The sequence below is a fragment of the Nerophis ophidion genome, linkage group LG28 (genome assembly GCF_033978795.1).
Source record: "Nerophis ophidion isolate RoL-2023_Sa linkage group LG28, RoL_Noph_v1.0, whole genome shotgun sequence".
NCBI classification, from domain to species: Eukaryota; Metazoa; Chordata; class Actinopteri; order Syngnathiformes; family Syngnathidae; genus Nerophis; species Nerophis ophidion.
In genome coordinates this window covers 1,691,678-1,714,578 of record NC_084638.1, presented here as the reverse complement: position 1 = coordinate 1,714,578, position 22,901 = coordinate 1,691,678, and the positions used below count along the sequence as shown (strand labels likewise).

General features: G+C 42.4%; 1 protein-coding gene across 5 annotated transcripts; it reads left to right on the top strand.

The window, feature by feature from the left end:
- Positions 1–331: 331 nt before the first annotated feature.
- On the top strand, positions 332–22,710 carry LOC133545245 (endonuclease 8-like 1). Of its 5 annotated transcripts, XM_061890630.1 has the most exons (7): positions 332–722; positions 2,887–2,944; positions 7,571–7,679; positions 7,747–7,831; positions 7,921–8,042; positions 8,119–8,146; positions 8,228–15,307. In XM_061890630.1, the coding sequence occupies exons 2-7, from the start codon at positions 2,937–2,939 to the stop codon at positions 8,338–8,340; spliced, it is 465 nt and encodes a 154-aa protein (XP_061746614.1). In that variant the 5' UTR covers positions 332–722; positions 2,887–2,936; the 3' UTR covers positions 8,341–15,307. The 5 variants fall into 5 exon arrangements, 1 of the variants encoding a protein (XP_061746614.1); XR_009804779.1 differs by adding an exon at positions 21,997–22,710 and having other exon boundaries at positions 634–722; positions 4,734–7,679; positions 7,747–19,570; XR_009804778.1 differs by adding an exon at positions 21,997–22,710 and having other exon boundaries at positions 634–722; positions 4,734–7,831; positions 7,921–19,570.
- The last annotated feature ends 191 nt before the right edge of the window (positions 22,711–22,901 follow it).

Below are 22,901 nucleotides of genomic sequence, written 5' to 3'. Positions count from 1 at the left end.
GTCCTATCTTTTGTGCCTTTAAAAAAGATCTGGAACTTTACATTAAAACGCTCTCTACCTCTAACAACAAAAAAGCTGTGAAAACGATGATGCTGTGTTCCACATTTAAGTTGTTTGATGAATCTGAATAAGCCTACGGCTTTGCATTTTGTTTATTATTTATATATATATATGTTTGTATTCTTTTTTTTTATTATTTTGAGCTTACAACCCCCTGGTGCTGTTTTGTACTGTTTTCATAATGTTTTATAATGTTGTATATTGTTGTTTGTCTTACTGTTTGTAATTGTTGACATTTATAAATAAACCTTTAAAAAAAACAACTAAGTGTTGGCTTTCTTCTTCTTCCTTGTTTTAGTTGAAGGTAGGCGCACTGACAACCTTCAAATGTTACGCCACCTACTGTTTCCCCGCTTCTTCTTCTTCTGACGTTAACTGATGGCAAATAACGCGTCATGTCCGCCGCCGTCTGATAGAAAGCATACATTTTCAAATCATTTGAAAATGATGTCCTAGCCAAAAAGGGCTATTTTCAGATGGACATATAAGGAGAAAATGAACTTGATGTAAATCCTGAGATCGCGAGATTTGGCACGGCACTCCATGAATCTGTCCAATCAGATTGGCTTTTCCTGAAAAACACGCATGCGCATTAAGTGGGCGGATGTAATGATTTCGATGGGAAGAAATAATATTCAGCATCGAAGGAATAACAACTGAAAGTAAGTAATACCATTTATTGTTTCTCTTTTGGTATTTATATGACTTTAACACACACCAGTTATTTGTTTTAAACTACTGGAACGTCACGCAGTTACGGAAATAGAGCTATAAATGCCGCAAGCACCTTGCTAGAAGTTGTGATAGTTACCTCCACCGAGGTAAGTATAATAACAAGAAGTGAAATAACAATGAGAGAAATAAATGTTCAGAGAACATTTGAAGTGGAACAATATACATTACTGAACACATAATATAGAGTTTTACATTTACAAGAAGTTCCAGCTATATTCCAGCAACCTTTGTCTGTATTTATCTTCCACCCAACTCTCTCCTTTGAGGCACACATTAAAAGCGTTACTAAAACGGCCTTCTTTCATCTCCGTAATATCGCTAAAATTCGCTCCATTTTGTCCACTAAAGACGCCGAGATCATTATCCATGCGTTTGTTACGTCTCGTCTCGATTACTGTAACCTATTATTTTGGGGTCTCCCCATGTCTAGCATTAAAAGATTACAGTTGGTACAAAATGCGGCTGCTAGACTTTTGACAAGAACAAGAAAGTTTGATCACATTACGCCTATACTGTATATACCTTTATATACATATATACATACATATATACTGTATATACCTTTATATACATATATACTGTATATACCTTTATATACATATATACTGTATACACCTTTATATACATATATACATACATATATACTGTATATACCTTTATATACATATATACATACATATATACTGTATATACCTTTATATACGTATATACATACATATATACTGTATATACCTTTATATACATATATACATACATATATACCTATACTGTATATACCTTTATATACATATATACATACATATATACTGTATATACCTTTATATACATATATACATACATATATACTGTATATACCTTTATATACATATATACATACATATATACTGTATATACCTTTATATACATATATACATACATATATACCTATACTGTATATACCTTTATATACATATATACATACATATATACCTATACTGGCTCACCTGCACTGGCTTCCTGTGCACTTAAGATGTGACTTTAAGGTTTTACTACTTACGTATAAAATACTACACGGTCTAGCTCCATCCTATCTTGCCGATTGTATTGTACCATATGTCCCGGCAAGAAATCTGCGTTCAAAGGACTCCGGCTTATTAGTGATCCCCAAAGCCCAAAAAAAGTCTGCGGGCTGTAGAGCTTTTTCATTTCGGGCTCCAGTACTCTGGAATGCCCTTCCGGTAACAGTTGGAGATGCCACCTCAGTAGAAGCATTTAAGTCTCACCTTAAAACTCATCTGTATACTCTAGCCTTTAAATAGACCTCCTTTTTAGACCAGTTGATCTGCCGCTTCTTTTCTTTCTCCTATGTCCCCCCCTCCCTTGTGGAGGGGGTCCGGTCCGATGACCATGGATGAAGTACTGGCTGTCCAGAGTCGAGACCCAGGATGGACCGCTCGTCGGGACCCAGGATGGACCGCTCGCCTGTATTGGTTGGGGACATCTCTACGCTGCTGATCCGCCTCCGCTTGAGATGGTTTCCGCCTCCGCTTGAGATGGTTTCCTGTGGACGGGACTCTCGCTGCTGTCTTGGATCCGCTTGAACTGAACTCTCGCGGCTGTGTTGGAGCCACTATGGATTGAACTTTCACAGTATCATGTTAGACCCGCTCCACATCCATTGCTTTCGGTCCCCTAGAGGGGGGGGGGTTGCCCACATCTGAGGTCCTCTCCAAGGTTTCTCATAGTCAGCATTGTCACTAGCGTCCCACTGGATGTGAATTCTCCCTGCCCACTGGGTGTGAGTTTTCCTTGCCCTTTTGTGGGTTCTTCCGAGGATGTTGTAGTCGTAATGATTTGTACAGTCCTTTGAGACATTTGTGATTTGGGGCTATATAAATAAACATTGATTGATTGATTGATTGATTTATATAGTATTGGAGTGTCGAAATGACAAAAGGAAAAGCTGGAAAAGGATGAAGAAGAACTGGTAAAGAAGTGGAATCAAATAAAAGATCAAGAAGGACTGTAAAGTTGCTGAGTAGACTGGTATAGTGGTGGTGCATTAAACTGGCAGCAGATATAATATGTGATACTTTCTTTTTCTTCCTGCAGTCATCCCGTCCTGCAGCATGCACCTATGTGAATGTGGAGAATGACCAGCAATGTCCAAGTAAGTTATATGTATATGCCTGTTCTTTCTTGAAGTCAATTAGTTCTGATTGAGATTTACAGATAAAAAGCTGTCCACAGTTTGTCAGGAACAAACATGAAAATATTGCTTTCTTTGACCCTGATTACATTAGCACATATGAAGAATGAAACTTCAAATAGGAGTTATCTCAGCATGTGTAATTCATGTTTTTGGAACCTTTCACCTCCAAGTTAAAGCTGGTAGGTAACATCAGGTCATGACTAAGGATGTAACAATATCAACATTTCACGGTATGATATCGTCATAGTGTTAAAGCCAGGGTAAGATATTGTTACAAAAATGTCAAAGTGTGTTAAATGACGTGGGAGGAATGTTTAGGATAAACACACTTACTGTAATTGAACACAAACATCATTTTCATATGTTGTAATCATATTTATCATTAAAAACAGGTATTTTAGGTGCAAAGGAATGGTGCAGAATTTCAAGTAACACACAAAAACCAACATTTTCAAATAAGTGTCTTTAAACTGACATAAACAGTAAACATCCAGTGTAACTAATGTAGAACAATAATGTTTCTTTTGCCAAGAAACTATACTGTGTGTCCGGTATGTTTTTTTTTCAATACAACTTGGTATTATTGTGGGTTTGATGACCTTTTTAGCACATTCAACAATACTGCCATTATAATGCAAACAGTGATCATTTTGGTCACAGTAACGGTGATATGACATTTTGATATTGTTACATCACTGCTGTTTAGTTGAGTGTTTTTAAACTTTGAACTTCCTAAGAAACTGCCCTTTGCAGTCCAAATTGTATTAGTTTGTAGAATACTGATTCTTAAGAGTTAACTAATAATTTGACTTTTAATCATGTAAATACCTCACAAATGCATATTGTCCCTTGCTGACATCTTGGTTTCACATGAACGATATTTTCCAAATAACGGTTCTAACATATAACTCATTCTAATATATTACTCCTATTCCCTAACTTATTGTAGACATTGTGGTGTGTAGTGTCAGCAAATGTCTTATTTTGTGCATGTCCACATTTCCTCTGGTGAGCTGCAAGGGCTCTGGGTCGATTTGGAAATGGTCTGGATGAACGTGGCATGCTTTACCTTGCAGTATGCAGACTTTGTTTAAGGTTCAACTAACACGACAGTTATAGGCACAGAAATATTTCACAGCAACAATTCCTCGGCTAACCTAAGCACAAACGTTCCCATCACTCCTGCACACTTCCACTTTTTCGCCCTTCTACAATGTCCCGTTTGAACCTTGTTTTCCCACACGGCGGGTTTTCATGGGAGAACCAGTTTACTTCTCAGATGAGCCCACTTAATATTGTCAGAAAAAAACACAGCGACTGGTGTTCTCGTTTGATAGCGTCACACATCACGGCATTATTGTGACAATTTTGAAATCAAAATAAGGTTATATTTACAATAATGTTGCATCCCTCGTCAAGATCCTTTCTCATAGGTTTGGTTTGCTGTTGTGTATTTACTAATGATTGGCATTAGCATCCACAACTTTCTTTTTATAGTGTGTGTTGTATTGTGATGAGTTACATTTAACACTGTGGATGATGTGTTACCACAAACACAGAAGATACGTAAACATGAACTACAATGCGCTCAAGATGTGGGGAAAAAGGAAATGCATTCCATTAGCTGGATTTGTATAATGTGTTCAATTTATGTCAACTTCCTTCTTGTTTTGCATGTTTTTGTCTGTTTTTTTTTTTTCAATGATTTGAATCTTTAGAGTTTTTTGGTTCCTCTTCTTTGTGTCAGGGGGTAGCAGCAGGGTAACACTGCATGAGGCGGTGCCCCCTGAAGGAGCCCAAAACACTGCTCTTCAAATGGAACACATCCAACCTTCAGGTGACCGTGCAGGATGTACCACTCTGGAACATCAAGCCTCTCCCCACCTGCCAGGTACACCCACCGTCTTCTGTGGCTGAATAATGTTTTGCTGTGAATTTTGTCTCAAAGCAAATCCTGCTCAAATGTGACAAACTTTGGAGTGTAAGAATGTGAGCGATATGCTGAGATGTTATACGTTTTGCCTTGTGACAAAATGTTATCAAAAACCTTTAGTGATTTGTATTCTATTTTACTTTCAGCACATGAAAATATTTCTACTTCTGACCATCGAAGAGAATGGAAAACCATTTTCCAGATCAGCCCTCATACATCCTCCTGATGGCCTAACAACTGAATGACATGTCGATGCTGAGTATGATCCATTTCAATCATTTGAGGAAGCTCTCCCTGATATAGGGGATTGGATGTACAATGACGGACATACGTTTAATGAAGGATTTGAAGATGGTTTGAGTGAGGAGTGTGCAGAAGAGTCCAATTTCAAGGACACAACAGACAAACCAATACATGACAATGCATCAGAAACCATGGCAGAGTGCCTTCTGATCAGCATGGGTTATGTAAACTGTCCTAAAGTCACAGGTAAGGCCCTAAGCCATATGCTCAAAATGTTCAAGTTGCTTTATCCCGATAGTCTGAACACAGACTGCTTAAACAGTGTGCAGAAGTTCCAAAACTTTTTTTTATCCCACTCTGCATCATCGCCTACTATATTACATAAATCCTCCAAGAATTGTTTTGGGCCAATAGAAAGTAAACAAATAAAATGCCTGCTTTGTGGGACCAGTGTGTCAGAAGAAAGGTTCTAATCCTTTTTTTAAAGTATGTACAGATTGATTTCTTGTTTACCACAGCACATTCATGTGCCAAATGGGCCCTCGTTGGTGAATATAAACATGCAGGTTTTTCTTTGCTGCAAGATAGTGTAACATATGAGACATGCAGTCATGTTATTCCCCTATTGGAAACCTCTGCAGTACAGTAGTATTCTTGGATGACATATTGGGTAAAGTTGTTTTCCTTGACTTCACATCTATGCCTGGCATAGTGATTGCAGTTCATTTCCCCAACACACTTGAAAAGTTTGAAATAATGAAGAACTGAACTGGCCTAAGAAGCCACAAATCAAATCTTTAATCATTGTTATAAATGCTCTGAAAATACACACTGATGTGATGTTGCCGTGGATTCTGTAAATATGTACTGTATATGGAGTATCATTGTTGATGATGTTTTTGCATTGTGTGTAATATTTCAGTGGCAAATATATTACATTTACTTGTTTAATAAAGCCACTGTCCTTTTTAATGAATACATAGGCCTACTATGCTACTGTATTTTAATATTAGTCCTTATGATGGTGGTTGGAGAGCCAAATATCTTCTGAAGTGGTACTTTGTTAAAAGAGTTTGAGAACCACTGCTCTAGAAAGTTCACAAATGTTAAAAGCTCTTAAAAAGTGTCTTGTGATCATATCAGTATTGTTTGGGTTCAGTTTTAAATCTCACAATTGTAGTCACTGAGTTACTGTACATGACGTGTGGATAAGAAATCAACAAATTAAGTCCAACTTTATTTAAATAAACCATTTAGATTACAGACCATATATCCATATTGTCTGAATTCATTATTTTCTCCCAATGTTGGCATGAGATCAACTGGAATATGATTGAGGTATAACTAAATTGAGCCCATTAAAATGCATTTTTTTAGAAAACGGGTATATCTAACAACTCAAATAGTGAGCAGTGAGAGACAAAACCAAGTATATCTCTCACTGAGACATCATTGAGACATATTGACACCAATACTCATCAATTGTCTTTTTGCCGAAATAGAAAAGAGACATCTGAGAACTCAAACAGTGAGTAGTGAGAAACAAAACCAGGTGTTTCTCTCACTGAGTCATAATTGAGACATATTGGAGACCAGCTCATTCATCTCTCATTTTGGTCTTAGTTGAAATGGGGAAAAGAGATAACTATTAGACAACTATGAGATCTCTCATAGTGCTCACTGTGAGCCTTATTTCTCAGGAGATACATTTGAGAAGAATGAGAAAACTACTTTGGTCTCCATTAGTGCTCTTTTATGTCTAGGAGATAGATATAAGACATACATGAGATCTCATCTTCAATTTTGCTTTGCTATGGGAAACACGTGTTTGATGAGCATTCCTCAACTTTTTCGGTCTTTTTTGACACTCGTGCCAGCTTTTTTTAAGCATGTTGCAGGCATCAAATTCCAAAATGAGCTAATATTTGCAAAAAAAAAAGTTTCTCAGATCCAACATCAAATATCTTGTCTTTGCAGTCTATTCAATTGAATATAAGTTAAAAAGGATTTACAAATCATTGTATTCTGTTTTTATTTACCATTTACACAACGTGCTACTTCACTGGTTTGGGGTTTTGTACATGTTGACAGTACATTGCAGTGTTATTTTGTTACAGCCGTGCCCACTGTGTGAAGTACTTTTGCAAGACTCCTAGCAATAATAATACACTTCACCAAAGAGCCTGCTGTAAAAGAAATGACCATTGAATGAAGATACATACTCAGGTCACCGTGATCTGAAAAGGAGAGTGAAGAATGTTTTTGTATTCCCCAGATTCTAATCATCTTGGATGAATAAACAAGCAATTCCTAATTTCACTTGGAAATGTGTTTACTATAAAAGTGTAGCACTGTTTCCACACAAAATACCTTCTGTTTTTGGAAAGATGCCCATGTGTGTCTTCCAGGTTGAACATTCCACCCTTTGTGCCTGCCCGGACTGTGCTGGAAGGCCTCGAGTCAGAGGATGCGTGTGAAGACAAGAAAGCTGTAAAAAAGGAGATCCATAGCAAAAAGGTCAAATAAGTACAAACAAGTATTTTACCTCGATTATTAACAGTTTATTTTGCCCAAAAATGTTAAGGGAGCCAAAAAGGACAAAATGGAAGAGGAGAATACAGACCTGCTCAGACTTTGCCACACAGTACCGCTGGAGGTGGTGAACTTAGGTAAGAATCCATGTTTCAAGGTTGATCGGGGTGGGGGGAAGACAACGACACAAAGGTGCTCCTCTTATTTAGACTTTTTGTTTATGGAGGTGGGAAAGGTTACGATCCAGAGAAGAAAGACTACTCAGGTTTTGAGGCCTGGTTGCAGTGTTACTATGTGGATGGAATGAAGTCTGTACGCGACCACAATGGCAGGACTATGTGGTTCAAAGTATGCAAACACATTTTCATACGTAACAACTATATTTGTAGCACGTATTGACTAATAGAAAATGGTGTCATTTCAGGGCGATCCAGGTCCTATGGCTCCTAAAGGTAAACGCCAGAAAAAATAGTTGAGATACCATTACACATAAGAGAAAGCTTAGTGTGTCTTTATCTTTTCTCACACACCAGAATCAAAGTCTCCAAAGGCCAAAAAGAGAAAAGATACAGATGCAGACCATGATTACCCCCGCAAGAAAAAGGTATATTCAGTAGGTAATCACCACCAGCACATAGAAATCTAACCCCATTGTGGCTGTACTTCAGGTGTCCAGGAAACACAACTCTGACAGCACAGTGAAGAAAAAAGCAGCCAAAAAGCCCACAAAAGCAGCAAAGGAAGAAGAAAATGGACCTCAAGAAGAAGCCACACCCAGAAGAAGATCAGCAAACACACCTCAGCAAGAACCGAAATCCACGTCAGGCAGGAGGAAAAAGAACAATACAGAGCCAGCTGCAGGTCTGATTCTAATAATACTCCCATTTTCTGAAAATATTAAGAGCCTGATCTTTGAGGATCCAATTCCCACACACTTATCTGTGTGCGCAAACTATAAAATTGCATGTACTGTTGGTGGACGTGTTGTATGTGATCTACTTTGTGCAATTGATAGCAGCAAAAGTGGCACAGATCACCCTATTTTTGTGTACTAGAAGCATTATGTGCCCTTGGAAACACTTCTTTCCCTCTACATTCATGTTATTATGCTCTCCACACTGGAGGGGGGCTTATATTAGATTATAGCACATATCGATCATCTAACACCTTTTCTGCAATATAGAATCACAGTATGTATACTATTTGCAGCAGGAATGATCAAACTGCATATTGCAAGACATTTTTTTTAGGAGTTATACTAAATACAAAAAAAAAAACGCAACGCTTTTGTTCTTGTTCCCAATTTAAATGAACTCAAAGATCGAAAACTTTGACTATAAACACAAAATACCTGTTCCTCTCAAATATTGTTCACAAATCTGTATACATTTGTTAGTGAGCATTTTTTCTTTGCCAAGATAATCCATCCCACCTGACAGGTGTGCCTTGAGCTGTCCAAAATAAAAGGCCACTGTGAAATGTGCAGTTTTATCACACAACACAATGCTTCAGATGTCGCACGTTTTGAGGGAGCGTGCAGTAGGCATGCTGACTGCAGCAATGTCCACCAGAGCTGTTGCCCGTCAATTAAATGTTTATTTCTCCGCCATAAGAATAGAATAGAATAGAAAGTACTTTATTGATCCCTGGGGGAAATTCAGCACCACAGTTCGCTCACAATAAACAATGATAATAATAAATAATATAATATATATGAATAATATAAATATATTCTACATTTAAGTGCAGTCAAGGAACATATGCATTATACAGTCTGATGGCTGTCGGTGTGAAGGACCTCCTGTGTCGTTCCGTGTTGCATTTTGGGAGTCTGAGCCTTCCACTGAATGTGCTCATTCTCTCTGCAAGGTCCGAGTGTAGTGGGTGGGAGGTGTTGTCCATAATGGCTAGGAGTTTTGCTAGACTTCTCTCTGACACCACCGCCAGAGAGTCCAGCTCCACTCCCATCTTGTTACTGGCCTTCTCTACCAACTTGTCCAGTCTGTATGTGTCCCTCACTCTCAGCCCGCTGCCCCAGCAGGCCACGGCGTACAAGAGGGCGCCTGCCACCAGTGACTCGTAGAACATCTTCAACATCTTTGTACAGACGTTGAAGGATCCTAGCCTCCAAAGGAAATATAGATTCGGCTCTGTCCCTTCTTGTAGAGGGCCTCAGCGTGTTTTGACCCATTCAGCTTGTTGTCCATGTGTACTCCTAGGTATTTATAATCCTCTACCATGTACACATCCACCCCTTTGATGGAAAGAGGGGTCGCCAGAGTACTCCTCCTCCTTCCCAGGTCCACAACCAGCTCCTTGGTCTCCGTAACATTGAGCTGGAGGTGGTTCTTTCCACACCATGTGACAAAGTCCTCCACCAGTGTCCTGTATTCCTCGTCATCACCTTCCTCAATACACCCCACTATCGCAGAGTCATCAGAAAACTTCTGAAGGTGGCAGGACTCTGACTGATAGTGGAAATGGGTGGTGTAAATGGTGTAGAGGAAGGGGGAAGAGTACTGTAGCCTCCGGGGCCCCGGTGTTGCTGACCAGCCTGTCAGACACACAGTCCTGCAGTGGCATATACTGTGGTCTGTCAGTCAGGTAATCTACAACCCAGGACACCAAGGGGGCCTCCACCTGCATCTTCTCCAACTTCACACCCAGTAGCCCAGGCCGTTTAGTATAAGCCGCCTCCAAAGGTGTTTCAGAGAATTTGGCAATACATCCAACTGGCCTCACAGCCGCAGACCATATTGATTGGCTGAGACCTGCCACCCGGACAGCTGCTACAACAATTGGTTTGCTTAACCATAGCATTTCTGCACAAACTGTAAGAAACTACCATGAATTGATTAACGTGGACCCCGACTTAAACAAGTTGAAAAACGTATTGGGGTGTTACCAATTAGTGGTCAATTGTACGGAATATGTACTGAACTGTGCAATCTACTAATAAAAGTATCAATCAATCAATCTGTCTCAAGAAAGCTCATCTGCATGCTCGTGGTCCTCATCGGGGTCTCGACCTAACTGCAGTTTGTCTTCTTAACCAACTTGAGTGGGCAAATGCTCACACTCAATGGCGTCTGGCACAATACAGAGGTTTTGGTATGTTATTATTGACAGCGAAACCACGTGCATTTTATTGATGGCATTTTCCATGCGCAGAGATACCGTCACGAGACCCTGAGCCCCATTGTTGTACTAATCACCCGAGGCCATCACCTTTATAAATAACATTTACTAACTCATGTTGCAAGGATCTGGAAGCTAAAAACATCCCAGTTCTTGCATGACCAGCATACTCACCGGACATGTCACCCAGTAAGTAATTTTTGAGAGGAATATATATTTTCTGTATAGTAAAAGTTTCAGATCATGGGGAGCAAAAACAAAAGTGTTGCGTTTATATATTTGTTCAATACCATATTTTTCGGAGTATAAGTCGCACCTGCCGAAAATGCATAATAAAGAAGGAAAAAAACCATACAAGTCGCACTGGAGTATAAGTCGCATTTTTGGGGGGAAATTTATTTGATAAAACCAGACGGCAAGAATAGACATTTGAAAGGCAATTTGAAATAAATCAAGAATAGTGAAGAATAGGCTGAATAAGTGTAGGTTATATGAGGCATAAATAAGCAACTGCTATGTTAAGCTAACATATTATGGTAAGAGTCATTCAAATAACTAGAACATATAGAACATGTTATACCTTTAACAAACTATCTCTCACTCCTAATCCATAAATCCCATAAAATCTTATACGTCTAGTCTCTTACGTCAATGAGATAAATAATATTGATATTTTACGGTAATGTATTAATAATTTCACACATAAGTCGCTCCTGAATATAAGTCGCACCCCCGGCCAAACTATGAAAAAAAAACTGCTACTTATAGTCCGAAAAATACGGTGCATATTTTCTAAATCAAAAAAGGAATACCATTAAAAAACAACATAAATTAATAGACTTTGGTTTAATCGGCCCTTTAAGTTGTCCAGCAGCTATAAAATGATATTGCTGAATATATATCTTCTTCTTTTTATTTCTAACAGTCCAAATATGACATGCACACGTAGAACAAAGGCTTCTCTGTTCAGTTGTCTTTGCAGCGTGATGGCCTCCTTTCTCACAGCCCTGTGTGCAACTATGTCAGTTGTCTTTGCAGCGTGATGGCCTCCTTTCTCACAGCCCTGTGTGCAACTATGTCAGTTGTCTTTGCAGCGTGATGGCCTCCTTTCTCACAGCCCTGTGTGCAACTATGTCAGTTGTCTTTGCAGCGTGATGGCCTCCTTTCTCACAGCCCTGTGTGCAACTATGTCAGTTGTCTTTGCAGCGTGATGGCCTCCTTTCTCACAGCCCTGTGTGCAACTATGTCAGTTGTCTTTGCAGCGTGATGGCCTCCTTTCTCACAGCCCTGTGTGCAACTATGTCAGTTGTCTTTGCAGCGTGATGGCCTCCTTTCTCACAGCCCTGTGTGCAACTATGTCAGTTGTCTTTGCAGCGTGATGGCCTCCTTTCTCACAGCCCTGTGTGCAACTATGTCAGTTGTCTTTGCAGCGTGACGGCCTCCTTTCTCACAGCCCTGTGTGCAACTATGTCAGTTGTCTTTGCAGCGTGATGGCCTCCTTTCTCACAGCCCTGTGTGCAACTATGTCAGTTGTCTTTGCAGCGTGATGGCCTCCTTTCTCACAGCCCTGTGTGCAACTATGTCAGTTGTCTTTGCAGCGTGATGGCCTCCTTTCTCACAGCCCTGTGTGCAACTATGTCAGTTGTCTTTGCAGCGTGATGGCCTCCTTTCTCACAGCCCTGTGTGCAACTATGTCAGTTGTCTTTGCAGCGGCGTGATGGCCTCCTTTCTCACAGCCCTGTGTGCAACTATGTCAGTTGTCTTTGCAGCGTGATGGCCTCCTTTCTCACAGCCCTGTGTGCAACTATGTCAGTTGTCTTTGCAGCGTGACGGCCTCCTTTCTCACAGCCCTGTGTGCAACTATGTCAGTTGTCTTTGCAGCGTGATGGCCTCCTTTCTCACAGCCCTGTGTGCAACTATGTCAGTTGTCTTTGCAGCGTGATGGCCTCCTTTCTCACAGCCCTGTGTGCAACTATGTCAGTTGTCTTTGCAGCGTGATGGCCTCCTTTCTCACAGCCCTGTGTGCAACTATGTCAGTTGTCTTTGCAGCGTGATGGCCTCCTTTCTCACAGCCCTGTGTGCAACTATGTCAGTTGTCTTTGCAGCGTGATGGCCTCCTTTCTCACAGCCCTGTGTGCAACTATGTCAGTTGTCTTTGCAGCGTGATGGCCTCCTTTCTCACAGCCCTGTGTGCAACTATGTCAGTTGTCTTTGCAGCGGCGTGATGGCCTCCTTTCTCACAGCCCTGTGTGCAACTATGTCAGTTGTCTTTGCAGCGTGATGGCCTCCTTTCTCACAGCCCTGTGTGCAACTATGTCAGTTGTCTTTGCAGCGTGATGGCCTCCTTTCTCACAGCCCTGTGTGCAACTATGTCAGTTGTCTTTGCAGCGTGATGGCCTCCTTTCTCACAGCCCTGTGTGCAACTATGTCAGTTGTCTTTGCAGCGTGATGGCCTCCTTTCTCACAGCCCTGTGTGCAACTATGTCAGTTGTCTTTGCAGCGTGATGGCCTCCTTTCTCACAGCCCTGTGTGCAACTATGTCAGTTGTCTTTGCAGCGTGATGGCCTCCTTTCTCACAGCCCTGTGTGCAACTATGTCAGTTGTCTTTGCAGCGTGATGGCCTCCTTTCTCACAGCCCTGTGTGCAACTATGTCAGTTGTCTTTGCAGCGTGATGGCCTCCTTTCTCACAGCCCTGTGTGCAACTATGTCAGTTGTCTTTGCAGCGTGATGGCCTCCTTTCTCACAGCCCTGTGTGCAACTATGTCAGTTGTCTTTGCAGCGTGATGGCCTCCTTTCTCACAGCCCTGTGTGCAACTATGTCAGTTGTCTTTGCAGCGTGATGGCCTCCTTTCTCACAGCCCTGTGTGCAACTATGTCAGTTGTCTTTGCAGCGTGATGGCCTCCTTTCTCACAGCCCTGTGTGCAACTATGTCAGTTGTCTTTGCAGCGTGATGGCCTCCTTTCTCACAGCCCTGTGTGCAACTATGTCAGTTGTCTTTGCAGCGTGATGGCCTCCTTTCTCACAGCCCTGTGTGCAACTATGTCAGTTGTCTTTGCAGCGTGATGGCCTCCTTTCTCACAGTCCTGTGTGCAACTATGTCAGTTGTCTTTGCAGCGTGATGGCCTCCTTTCTCACAGCCCTGTGTGCAACTATGTCAGTTGTCTTTGCAGCGTGATGGCCTCCTTTCTCACAGCTCTGTGTGCAACTATGTCAGTTGTCTTTGCAGCGTGATGGCCTCCTTTCTCACAGCCCTGTGTGCAACTATGTCAGTTGTCTTTGCAGCGTGATGGCCTCCTTTCTCACAGCCCTGTGAGCAACTATGTCAGTTGTCTTTGCAGCGTGATGGCCTCCTTTCTCACAGCCCTGTGTGCAACTATGTCAGTTGTCTTTGCAGCGTGATGGCCTCCTTTCTCACAGCCCTGTGTGCAACTATGTCAGTTGTCTTTGCAGCGTGATGGCCTCCTTTCTCACAGCCCTGTGTGCAACTATGTCAGTTGTCTTTGCAGCGTGATGGCCTCCTTTCTCACAGCCCTGTGTGCAACTATGTCAGTTGTCTTTGCAGCGTGATGGCCTCCTTTCTCACAGCCCTGTGTGCAACTATGTCAGTTGTCTTTGCAGCGTGATGGCCTCCTTTCTCACAGCCCTGTGTGCAACTATGTCAGTTGTCTTTGCAGCGTGATGGCCTCCTTTCTCACAGCCCTGTGTGCAACTATGTCAGTTGTCTTTGCAGCGTGATGGCCTCCTTTCTCACAGCCCTGTGTGCAACTATGTCAGTTGTCTTTGCAGCGTGATGGCCTCCTTTCTCACAGCCCTGTGTGCAACTATGTCAGTTGTCTTTGCAGCGTGATGGCCTCCTTTCTCACAGCCCTGTGTGCAACTATGTCAGTTGTCTTTGCAGCGTGATGGCCTCCTTTCTCACAGCCCTGTGTGCAACTATGTCAGTTGTCTTTGCAGCGTGATGGCCTCCTTTCTCACAGCCCTGTGTGCAACTATGCCAGTTTGCACGCAGATTTCAGACTTTTTAAGAGGCACGATACTGCCTGCAGGACACTTTCAGCATTGATAAATCTCACTGTTCATGTTGAGTGATTTGTATTTGCATTTTCTCCTCCCAGTATTGTGGGCATTCTGATAATCAACATATATTCTGCATACATCATTAAGACAAATATGTTAAATGGAGGGAATAAGCGATAGAAAATGGATGGATGGGATGGATTGCACTCCTTATTTTGCTCATTAATCGACAAGTATTTAGATCAGCTTTGCGTGTACTAACAAGTTTGCATGTGTTTTGATACACATAAACCTTTTGTAGATTATACTGTAAGTGTGGTAAACGTACTTTTTGTTGCAGGCTTCAAGACACGTAGCGGGAGACTGACAAGACAGAATGTCAAGTAAAGGACATCTATTGGAAAATACTGTTTTTATTCCATGATACATATTTTTAATAAACATTCCACACGTTTATTCTTGGCATACTTTTCAATCACAATTCACAATACAGTAAATTATTTGATTTAATGTGAAGTTAATTATATTTATATAGCGCTTTTCTCTTGTGACTCGAAGCGCTTTACATTGTGTAGCCCGATATCTAAGTTACATTTTGAAACCAGTGTGGGTGGCACTGGGAGCAGGTGGGTAAAGTGTCTTGCCCGAGGACACAACAGCAGTGACTAGGTTGGCAGAAGCGGGGATCGAACCTGGAACCCTCAGGTTGCTGGCACGGCCACTCTACCAACCGAGCAGAAATGATGGCTACCGAGCTCTACTCTTTCCTCTCTCCCTCTTGAGTACAGGTAAAAAAACCTTCTTTATGGTGACGGCCACCTATGTCACGTGACACATGCTTCTGTTCCTTGTGTACACATCCACAAACACCACGTGACATACACACATGATCTGGCTCCTACAATGACTAACATGGCTCATTTGCATAATACACTAAAAACTACTTGGGTCTCTGAGGCAGACGATGAGAGTCCTGTAAAATGTATACATACAGTGGGGCAAAAAAGTATTTAGTCAGCAAGTTCTCCCACTTCAAATGATGACAGAGGTCTGTCATTTTCATCATAGGTACACTTCAACTGTGAGAGACGGAATGTGAAAAAAAAATCCAGGAATTCACATTGTAGGAATTTTAAATAATTTATTTGTAAATTACGGTAGAAAATAAGTATTTGTTCAACCATTCAAAGCTCTCACTGATGGAAGGAGGTTTTGGCTCCAAATCTCACGATACATGGCCCCATTCATTCTTTCCTTAACACGGATCAATCGTCCTGTCCCCTTAGCAGAAAAACAGCCCCAAAGCATGATGTTTCCACCCCCATGCTTCACAGTAGGTATGGTGTTCTTGGGATGCAACTTAGTATTCTCCAAATACGACGAGTTGAGTTTATAACAAAATGGATACATGGATGATACAGCAGAGGATTGGGAGAATGTCATGTGGTCAGATGAAACCAAGATAGAACTTTTTGGTACACCAACAACAGGTATGTCACACCTGAGAGACATGGCACACACCAACAACAGGTATGTCACACCTGAGAGACATGGCACACACCAACAACAGGTATGTCACACCTGAGAGACATGGCACACACCAACAACAGGTATGTCACACCTGAGAGACATGGCACACACCAACAACAGGTATGTCACACCTGAGAGACATGGCACACACCAACAACAGGTATGTCACACCTGAGAGACATGGCACACACCAACAACAGGTATGTCACACCTGAGAGACATGGCACACACCAACAACAGGTATGTCACACCTGAGAGACATGGCACACACCAACAACAGGTATGTCACACCTGAGAGACATGGCACACACCAACAACAGGTATGTCACACCTGAGAGACGTGGCACACACCAACAACAGGTATGTCACACCTGAGAGACATGGCACACACCAATAACAGGTATGTCACACCTGAGAGACATGGCACACACCAACAACAGGTATGTCACACCTGAGAGACTGGCACACACCAACAACAGGTATGTCACACCTGAGAGACATGGCACACACCAACAACAGGTATGTCACACCTGAGAGACATGGCACACACCAACAACAGGTATGTCACACCTGAGAGACATGGCACACACCAACAACAGGTATGTCACACCTGAGAGACATGGCACACACCAACAACATGTATGTCACACCTGAGAGACATGGCACACACCAACAACAGGTATGTCACACCTGAGAGACATGGCACACACCAACAACAGGTATGTCACACCTGAGAGACATGGCACACACCAACAACAGGTATGTCACACCTGAGAGACGTGGCACACACCAACAACAGGTATGTCACACCTGAGAGACGTGGCACACACCAACAACAGGTATGTCACACCTGAGAGACATGGCACACACCAATAACAGGTATGTCACACCTGAGAGACATGGCACACACCAACAACAGGTATGTCACACCTGAGAGACTGGCACACACCAACAACAGGTATGTCACACCTGAGAGACATGGCACACACCAACAACAGGTATGTCACACCTGAGAGACATGGCACACACCAACAACAGGTATGTCACACCTGAGAGACATGGCACACACCAACAACAGGTATGTCACACCTGAGAGACATGGCACACACCAACAACAGGTATGTCACACCTGAGAGACATGGCACACACCAACAACAGGTATGTCACACCTGAGAGACATGGCACACACCAACAGGTATGTCACACCTGAGAGACGTGGCACACACCAACAACAGGTATGTCACACCTGAGAGACGTGGCACACACCAACAACAGGTATGTCACACCTGAGAGACGTGGCACACACCAACAACAGGTATGTCACACCTGAGAGACATGGCACACACCAACAACAGGTATGTCACACCTGAGAGACGTGGCACACACCAACAACAGGTATGTCACACCTGAGAGACGTGGCACACACCAACAACAGGTATGTCACACCTGAGAGACATGGCACACACCAACAACAGGTATGTCACACCTGAGAGACATGGCACACACCAACAACAGGTATGTCACACCTGAGAGACGTGGCACACACCAACAACAGGTATGTCACACCTGAGAGACATGGCACACACCAATAACAGGTATGTCACACCTGAGAGACATGGCACACACCAACAACAGGTATGTCACACCTGAGAGACTGGCACACACCAACAACAGGTATGTCACACCTGAGAGACATGGCACACACCAACAACAGGTATGTCACACCTGAGAGACATGGCACACACCAACAAGAGGTATGTCACACCTGAGAGACATGGCACACACCAACAACAGGTATGTCACACCTGAGAGACATGGCACACACCAACAACAGGTATGTCACACCTGAGAGACATGGCACACACCAACAACAGGTATGTCACACCTGAGAGACATGGCACACACCAACAGGTATGTCACACCTGAGAGACGTGGCACACACCAACAACAGGTATGTCACACCTGAGAGACGTGGCACACACCAACAACAGGTATGTCACACCTGAGAGACGTGGCACACACCAACAACAGGTATGTCACACCTGAGAGACATGGCACACACCAACAACAGGTATGTCACACCTGAGAGACATGGCACACACCAATAACAGGTATGTCACACCTGAGAGACATGGCACACACCAACAACAGGTATGTCACACCTGAGAGACTGGCACACACCAACAACAGGTATGTCACCCAATATCTAAGTTAAATTTAAACCAATGTGGGTGGCACTGGGAGCAGGTGGGTAAAGTGTCTTGCCCAAGGACACAACGACAGTAACTAGGATGGCACAGCGGGAATCGAACCTGCAACCCTCAAGTTGCTGGCACGGCCACTCTACCAACCGAGCTATGCCTGCTAAGCACTCTGCCCATAGTTTCCCTCCTGCTCATGCTATGTAAGTTTTTGGTTTTTCTTTATGTCATGCCATAGTGCTAGTTTTGTTTTCTAGTCAAGTTTGTTCTCCGCCCTCGTGCGCGCCTTTTGTTTGCCTTTTTTAGTGTTAGTATGAGAAATAAATATGTACTTACATTCACGTCTTGCCCGTGCCAACTTTCCTTTGCGTCGGAAAAACAAACAAGTCCAAGTCCTGACACTTCTAAATCACTAATTCTTGTCTCCCTGGCGAAAAAATAAAGTGACTTTCTTACAAGTATCAAATAGTTTTGGTACCGGTACGAAAATATTGGTATTGGGATGCCCTTAAACTGTATACTAGTTATGCCTTTGGTGGTGAAATCCAATAATACAGCATGTGCCCTTTACCTTTGACTTAATTAATGTGTCATCTCTTTAGCGACATCTGGTGGTGAAATCAAGGCTTACAACCAGGATAATCCCACTCGCGTCGACAACCTGAATGTGCTTAAAGTTATTCCCTGTGTAAACATCAATGCAGGTTGAAGTTTCGGGAAATGGTTCAACTAGGGCCAATGTTCTGAAGAACCAATTTGTGAGCTGAGCTCTGCGTTTCAGACAAACGGCCTCGGGTCTAGGCTCCGTCACGTGCCGGTCTGGTGGTTTGATCGCCCCTTGGGTCAACATGCTGGCTACGTACCACCGGTCCATACCTATGGTTATCTTCAGCGGCCTGGCGCTGATCAGCGGGGCTCTCGGCTTCATGCTTCCTGAGACCCGAGGGATTGAACTACCAGATTCGACCGACGATGCTGAGGGCAACAGGTAAATATTTCGGAATAAAATTGTTGCCCATGTTAGTTAGCCATTGTCTTATTGTTTTTATTCAAAAGTAATAGTTCTATACCTATACCTACGATCTGTTATAGCTGTAAAAGAATTCTAGGAACAAAAAGTATAGAAATACAGCCGGGATTAGGGTTTAACCACATAATAGAGATAGACCAGGGGCCCATTCATCCATCCATCTTCTTCCGCTTATCCGAGGTCGGGTCCAGCTCCTCCCGGGAGATCCTGATGCGTTACCAGGCCAGCCGGGAGACATAGTCTTCCCAACGTGTCCTGGGTCTTCCCTGTGGCCTCCTACCGGTCGGACGTGCCCAAAGCACCTCCCTAGGGAGGCGTTGGGGTGGCATCCTGACCAGATGCCCGAACCACCTCTAGCTCTTCTCCATGTGGAGGAGCAGCAGCTTTAACTTTGAGCTCCCCCCGAATGGCAGAGCTTCTCTCCCTATCTCTAAGGGCGAACCCCGCCACCCGGCGGAAAAAAACATTTTCCGCCGCTTGTACCCGTGATCTTGTCCTTTCGGACATAACCTAAAGTTCATGACCATCAGTGAGGACGGGAACGTAGATCGAACGGTAAATTGAGAGCTTTGCCTTCCGGCTCAGCTCCTTCTTCACCACAACGGATCGATACAGCATTCGCATTAGACCAGGGGTGTCAAATAAAAAATTAAACCTGTTCCCGGGCCGGATCAGGCCCGTAGCCCGTACGTTTGACACCCCTGGTCTATGTCTACTATGTGGTCACTACAATATGTGGTTCAACCCTAATCCCGGCTGTATTTTTATACTTTTTGTTCCTAAAATTCTTTCACAGATATAATAGATCATGGGTATAGATTACAGCCCTTATCTGGGATGGATATAATATATAATAGATCATAAGTAACAGGTACTATCAGGGCCGGTTAAAACCTGTTACCTATACCTATGATCTATTATATCTGTAAAATAATTTTAGGAACAAAAAGTAGATAAATACAGCCGGGATTAGGGTTTAACCACATAATAGAGATAGACCGGGGTCTGATCGGGCCCGGGAACAGGTTTTATCCGGTAAAACCCTAATCCCGGCTGTATTTCTCTACTTTTTGTTCCCAAAATTCTTTCACAGATACAAAAGATCATAGGTATAGGTAACAGGTTTTATCAGGGCCGGTTAAAACCTGTCACCTATACCTATGATCTATTATATCTGTAAAATAATTTTAGGAACAAAAAGTAGAGAAATACAGCCGGGATTAGGGTTTAACCACATATTGTAGTGGACACATAATAGAGCTAGACCAGGGGTCTGATCAGGCCCGGGAACAGGTTTTATCCCGGCTGTACTTCCCTACTTTTTGTTCCCAAAATTCTTTCACAGATAAAATAGATCACAGGTATAGGTAACAAGTTTTTATCCGGCCCACGGGCTGAGTTTGCTTAGTATAAAAATGAGCCAAAATTTTTGAACAAAAGAAACTGCTGTTCCAAATTTGTCCACTAGATGTCGCAATAGTAATTGTTTGTATCTTTGTAGATGATGCTACATAGGTAAAAAAATAAATAAAATAAACTACATGATGATTTGTATATTTTCAGAATGTGCTTGTTTTTTTTTTTTAACAAAGAAAAGAATCTGAAGTTTTCTTTAATTTTTAGGTTATTGTGCCAGGATTTTACCAGTCCGGCCCACTTGGGAGTTGATTTTTCTCCGCTCTAAAATGAGTTAGACACCCCTGTGATAGACCGTCATTTAAATTTTTGCATTGTGATAAAACAGAAGTCTAATGGCTTTGTTTCAGGTATTGTTTTCATTAGTATTTAAGTAATCCAACAAAAAGTCTCCCATTTTGTCAGGTTCAAACACTGATGACATCTATTAAACAAGACAAGAGGCAAAGAATCAAAAGGAGACAGAATTAAATTTGGACTCAGATCTGAGGAGAGACATGGCCACTGTACTCTCTGTACAGTCCTGCACCACGCTCTGCCCAAAGATCGTACTCCTCCTTCTTTATTTGACTTCCTCCCACCCCCTTCCCACAGCTGCTTCCTGCATTGCCCTCGGTCACCAAACAGTTCAAAGAGAGTTTGTCAAATAGTTCAAAAAGAATTCCATAAACTAGTGCAAAGAGAGTCCCATAAAATAGTTCAAAGAGAGTCCGTAAAATACTCAAAAAAGAGTTTCTCTGGAAGTTGGGCAGATCCTGCCATCCGTCCGCTTTGAAGTCCCAATGGAGTTTTACGAGCATTCTTCTTGGAAGTTTTCAAAGACAGCCTTTTGTCTTCTTGTCAGGATACAAAGTTTTTGTGATAATTTAGAAATAATTCTTCTAACGCATTTTGTATTTGTTGTGACATTTGACTGATTGCACAGCATTTCTACTTTAGTAATTTAGTAATGTTTTTTTTTTTTGCAGAAGACGACCAGGAAAGTTGTAAATAAAACATACACACCGAGCCAAGTAAACTGTCGTGGATGGTCTGTGAGTCCGAGGATTTCCAAAACAAGACCCGCTCCTTGGTCTACAGACTGTACCATGGTGTTGAACCACATTTAGCTTTGATTACCTCATCCATTCCTCAAGATTCTTCAACATCACCATGTTTGTGACTGTTCCCGCCCCCGGATATTGACGACAGGTATTCTGCCCTCGCAACGCATTCTGAGCTTCATGCAGCTGGTGGCTCGGTAACGGCATGCGGTTCTTTAACCTCCTCTTATATTGTTTTTGTTTAAGTCATGTTCTGTTTGGTTTTTGGACACTCCGTTCCTGCTTTTTCACTCCTGTTTTGTCACCAGAGCAACCATTAGTTTCACCTGTTTCACATTTTGAGTCACGCACCTGTTTTCACTAATCACCACAGCATTATTTGAGCCTGTAGTTGCCAGGTAGTCAGCCTGGCGACATCACCTCCTACACACCTTCTACGCCTTCCATGCCGATGATCCAGGTTACTTTCTTGTTCAAAGTAAGTTTTTGTTATTCATGCCATAGTGCTAGTTTTTGTTTTACGACCATAGTTTTGCCTTAGAGCAAGTTTTATTTTCATAGTCAAGTTTTCATACCTCCTCTGTGAGCGCTTTTCGTTTGTTCTTTTTTTGATTAAATTAAAAGATGTCCTTACCTTCACGCCGTGTCCGCTCCAATCGTATTGCACCACGGGAAAACACACCTCACCAAAGTCCACGTCTTGACTATGGCTTCCTTCACTGAACTTGGAATTTTTATTTATATCAATCAATCAATCAATCAATGTTTACTTATATAGCCCTAAATCACTAGTGTCTCAAAGGGCTGCACAAACCACTACGACATCCTCG

Excerpts from the sequence above, each read along its gene's own strand:
- LOC133545245 (XM_061890630.1), top strand. Across the intron at positions 7,832-7,920 it reads GCTGGAGGTGGTGAACTTAG|GTGGGAAAGGTTACGATCCA; the intron begins GTAAGAATCCAT and ends TTGTTTATGGAG. Across the intron at positions 8,043-8,118 it reads GCAGGACTATGTGGTTCAAA|GGCGATCCAGGTCCTATGGC; the intron begins GTATGCAAACAC and ends GTGTCATTTCAG.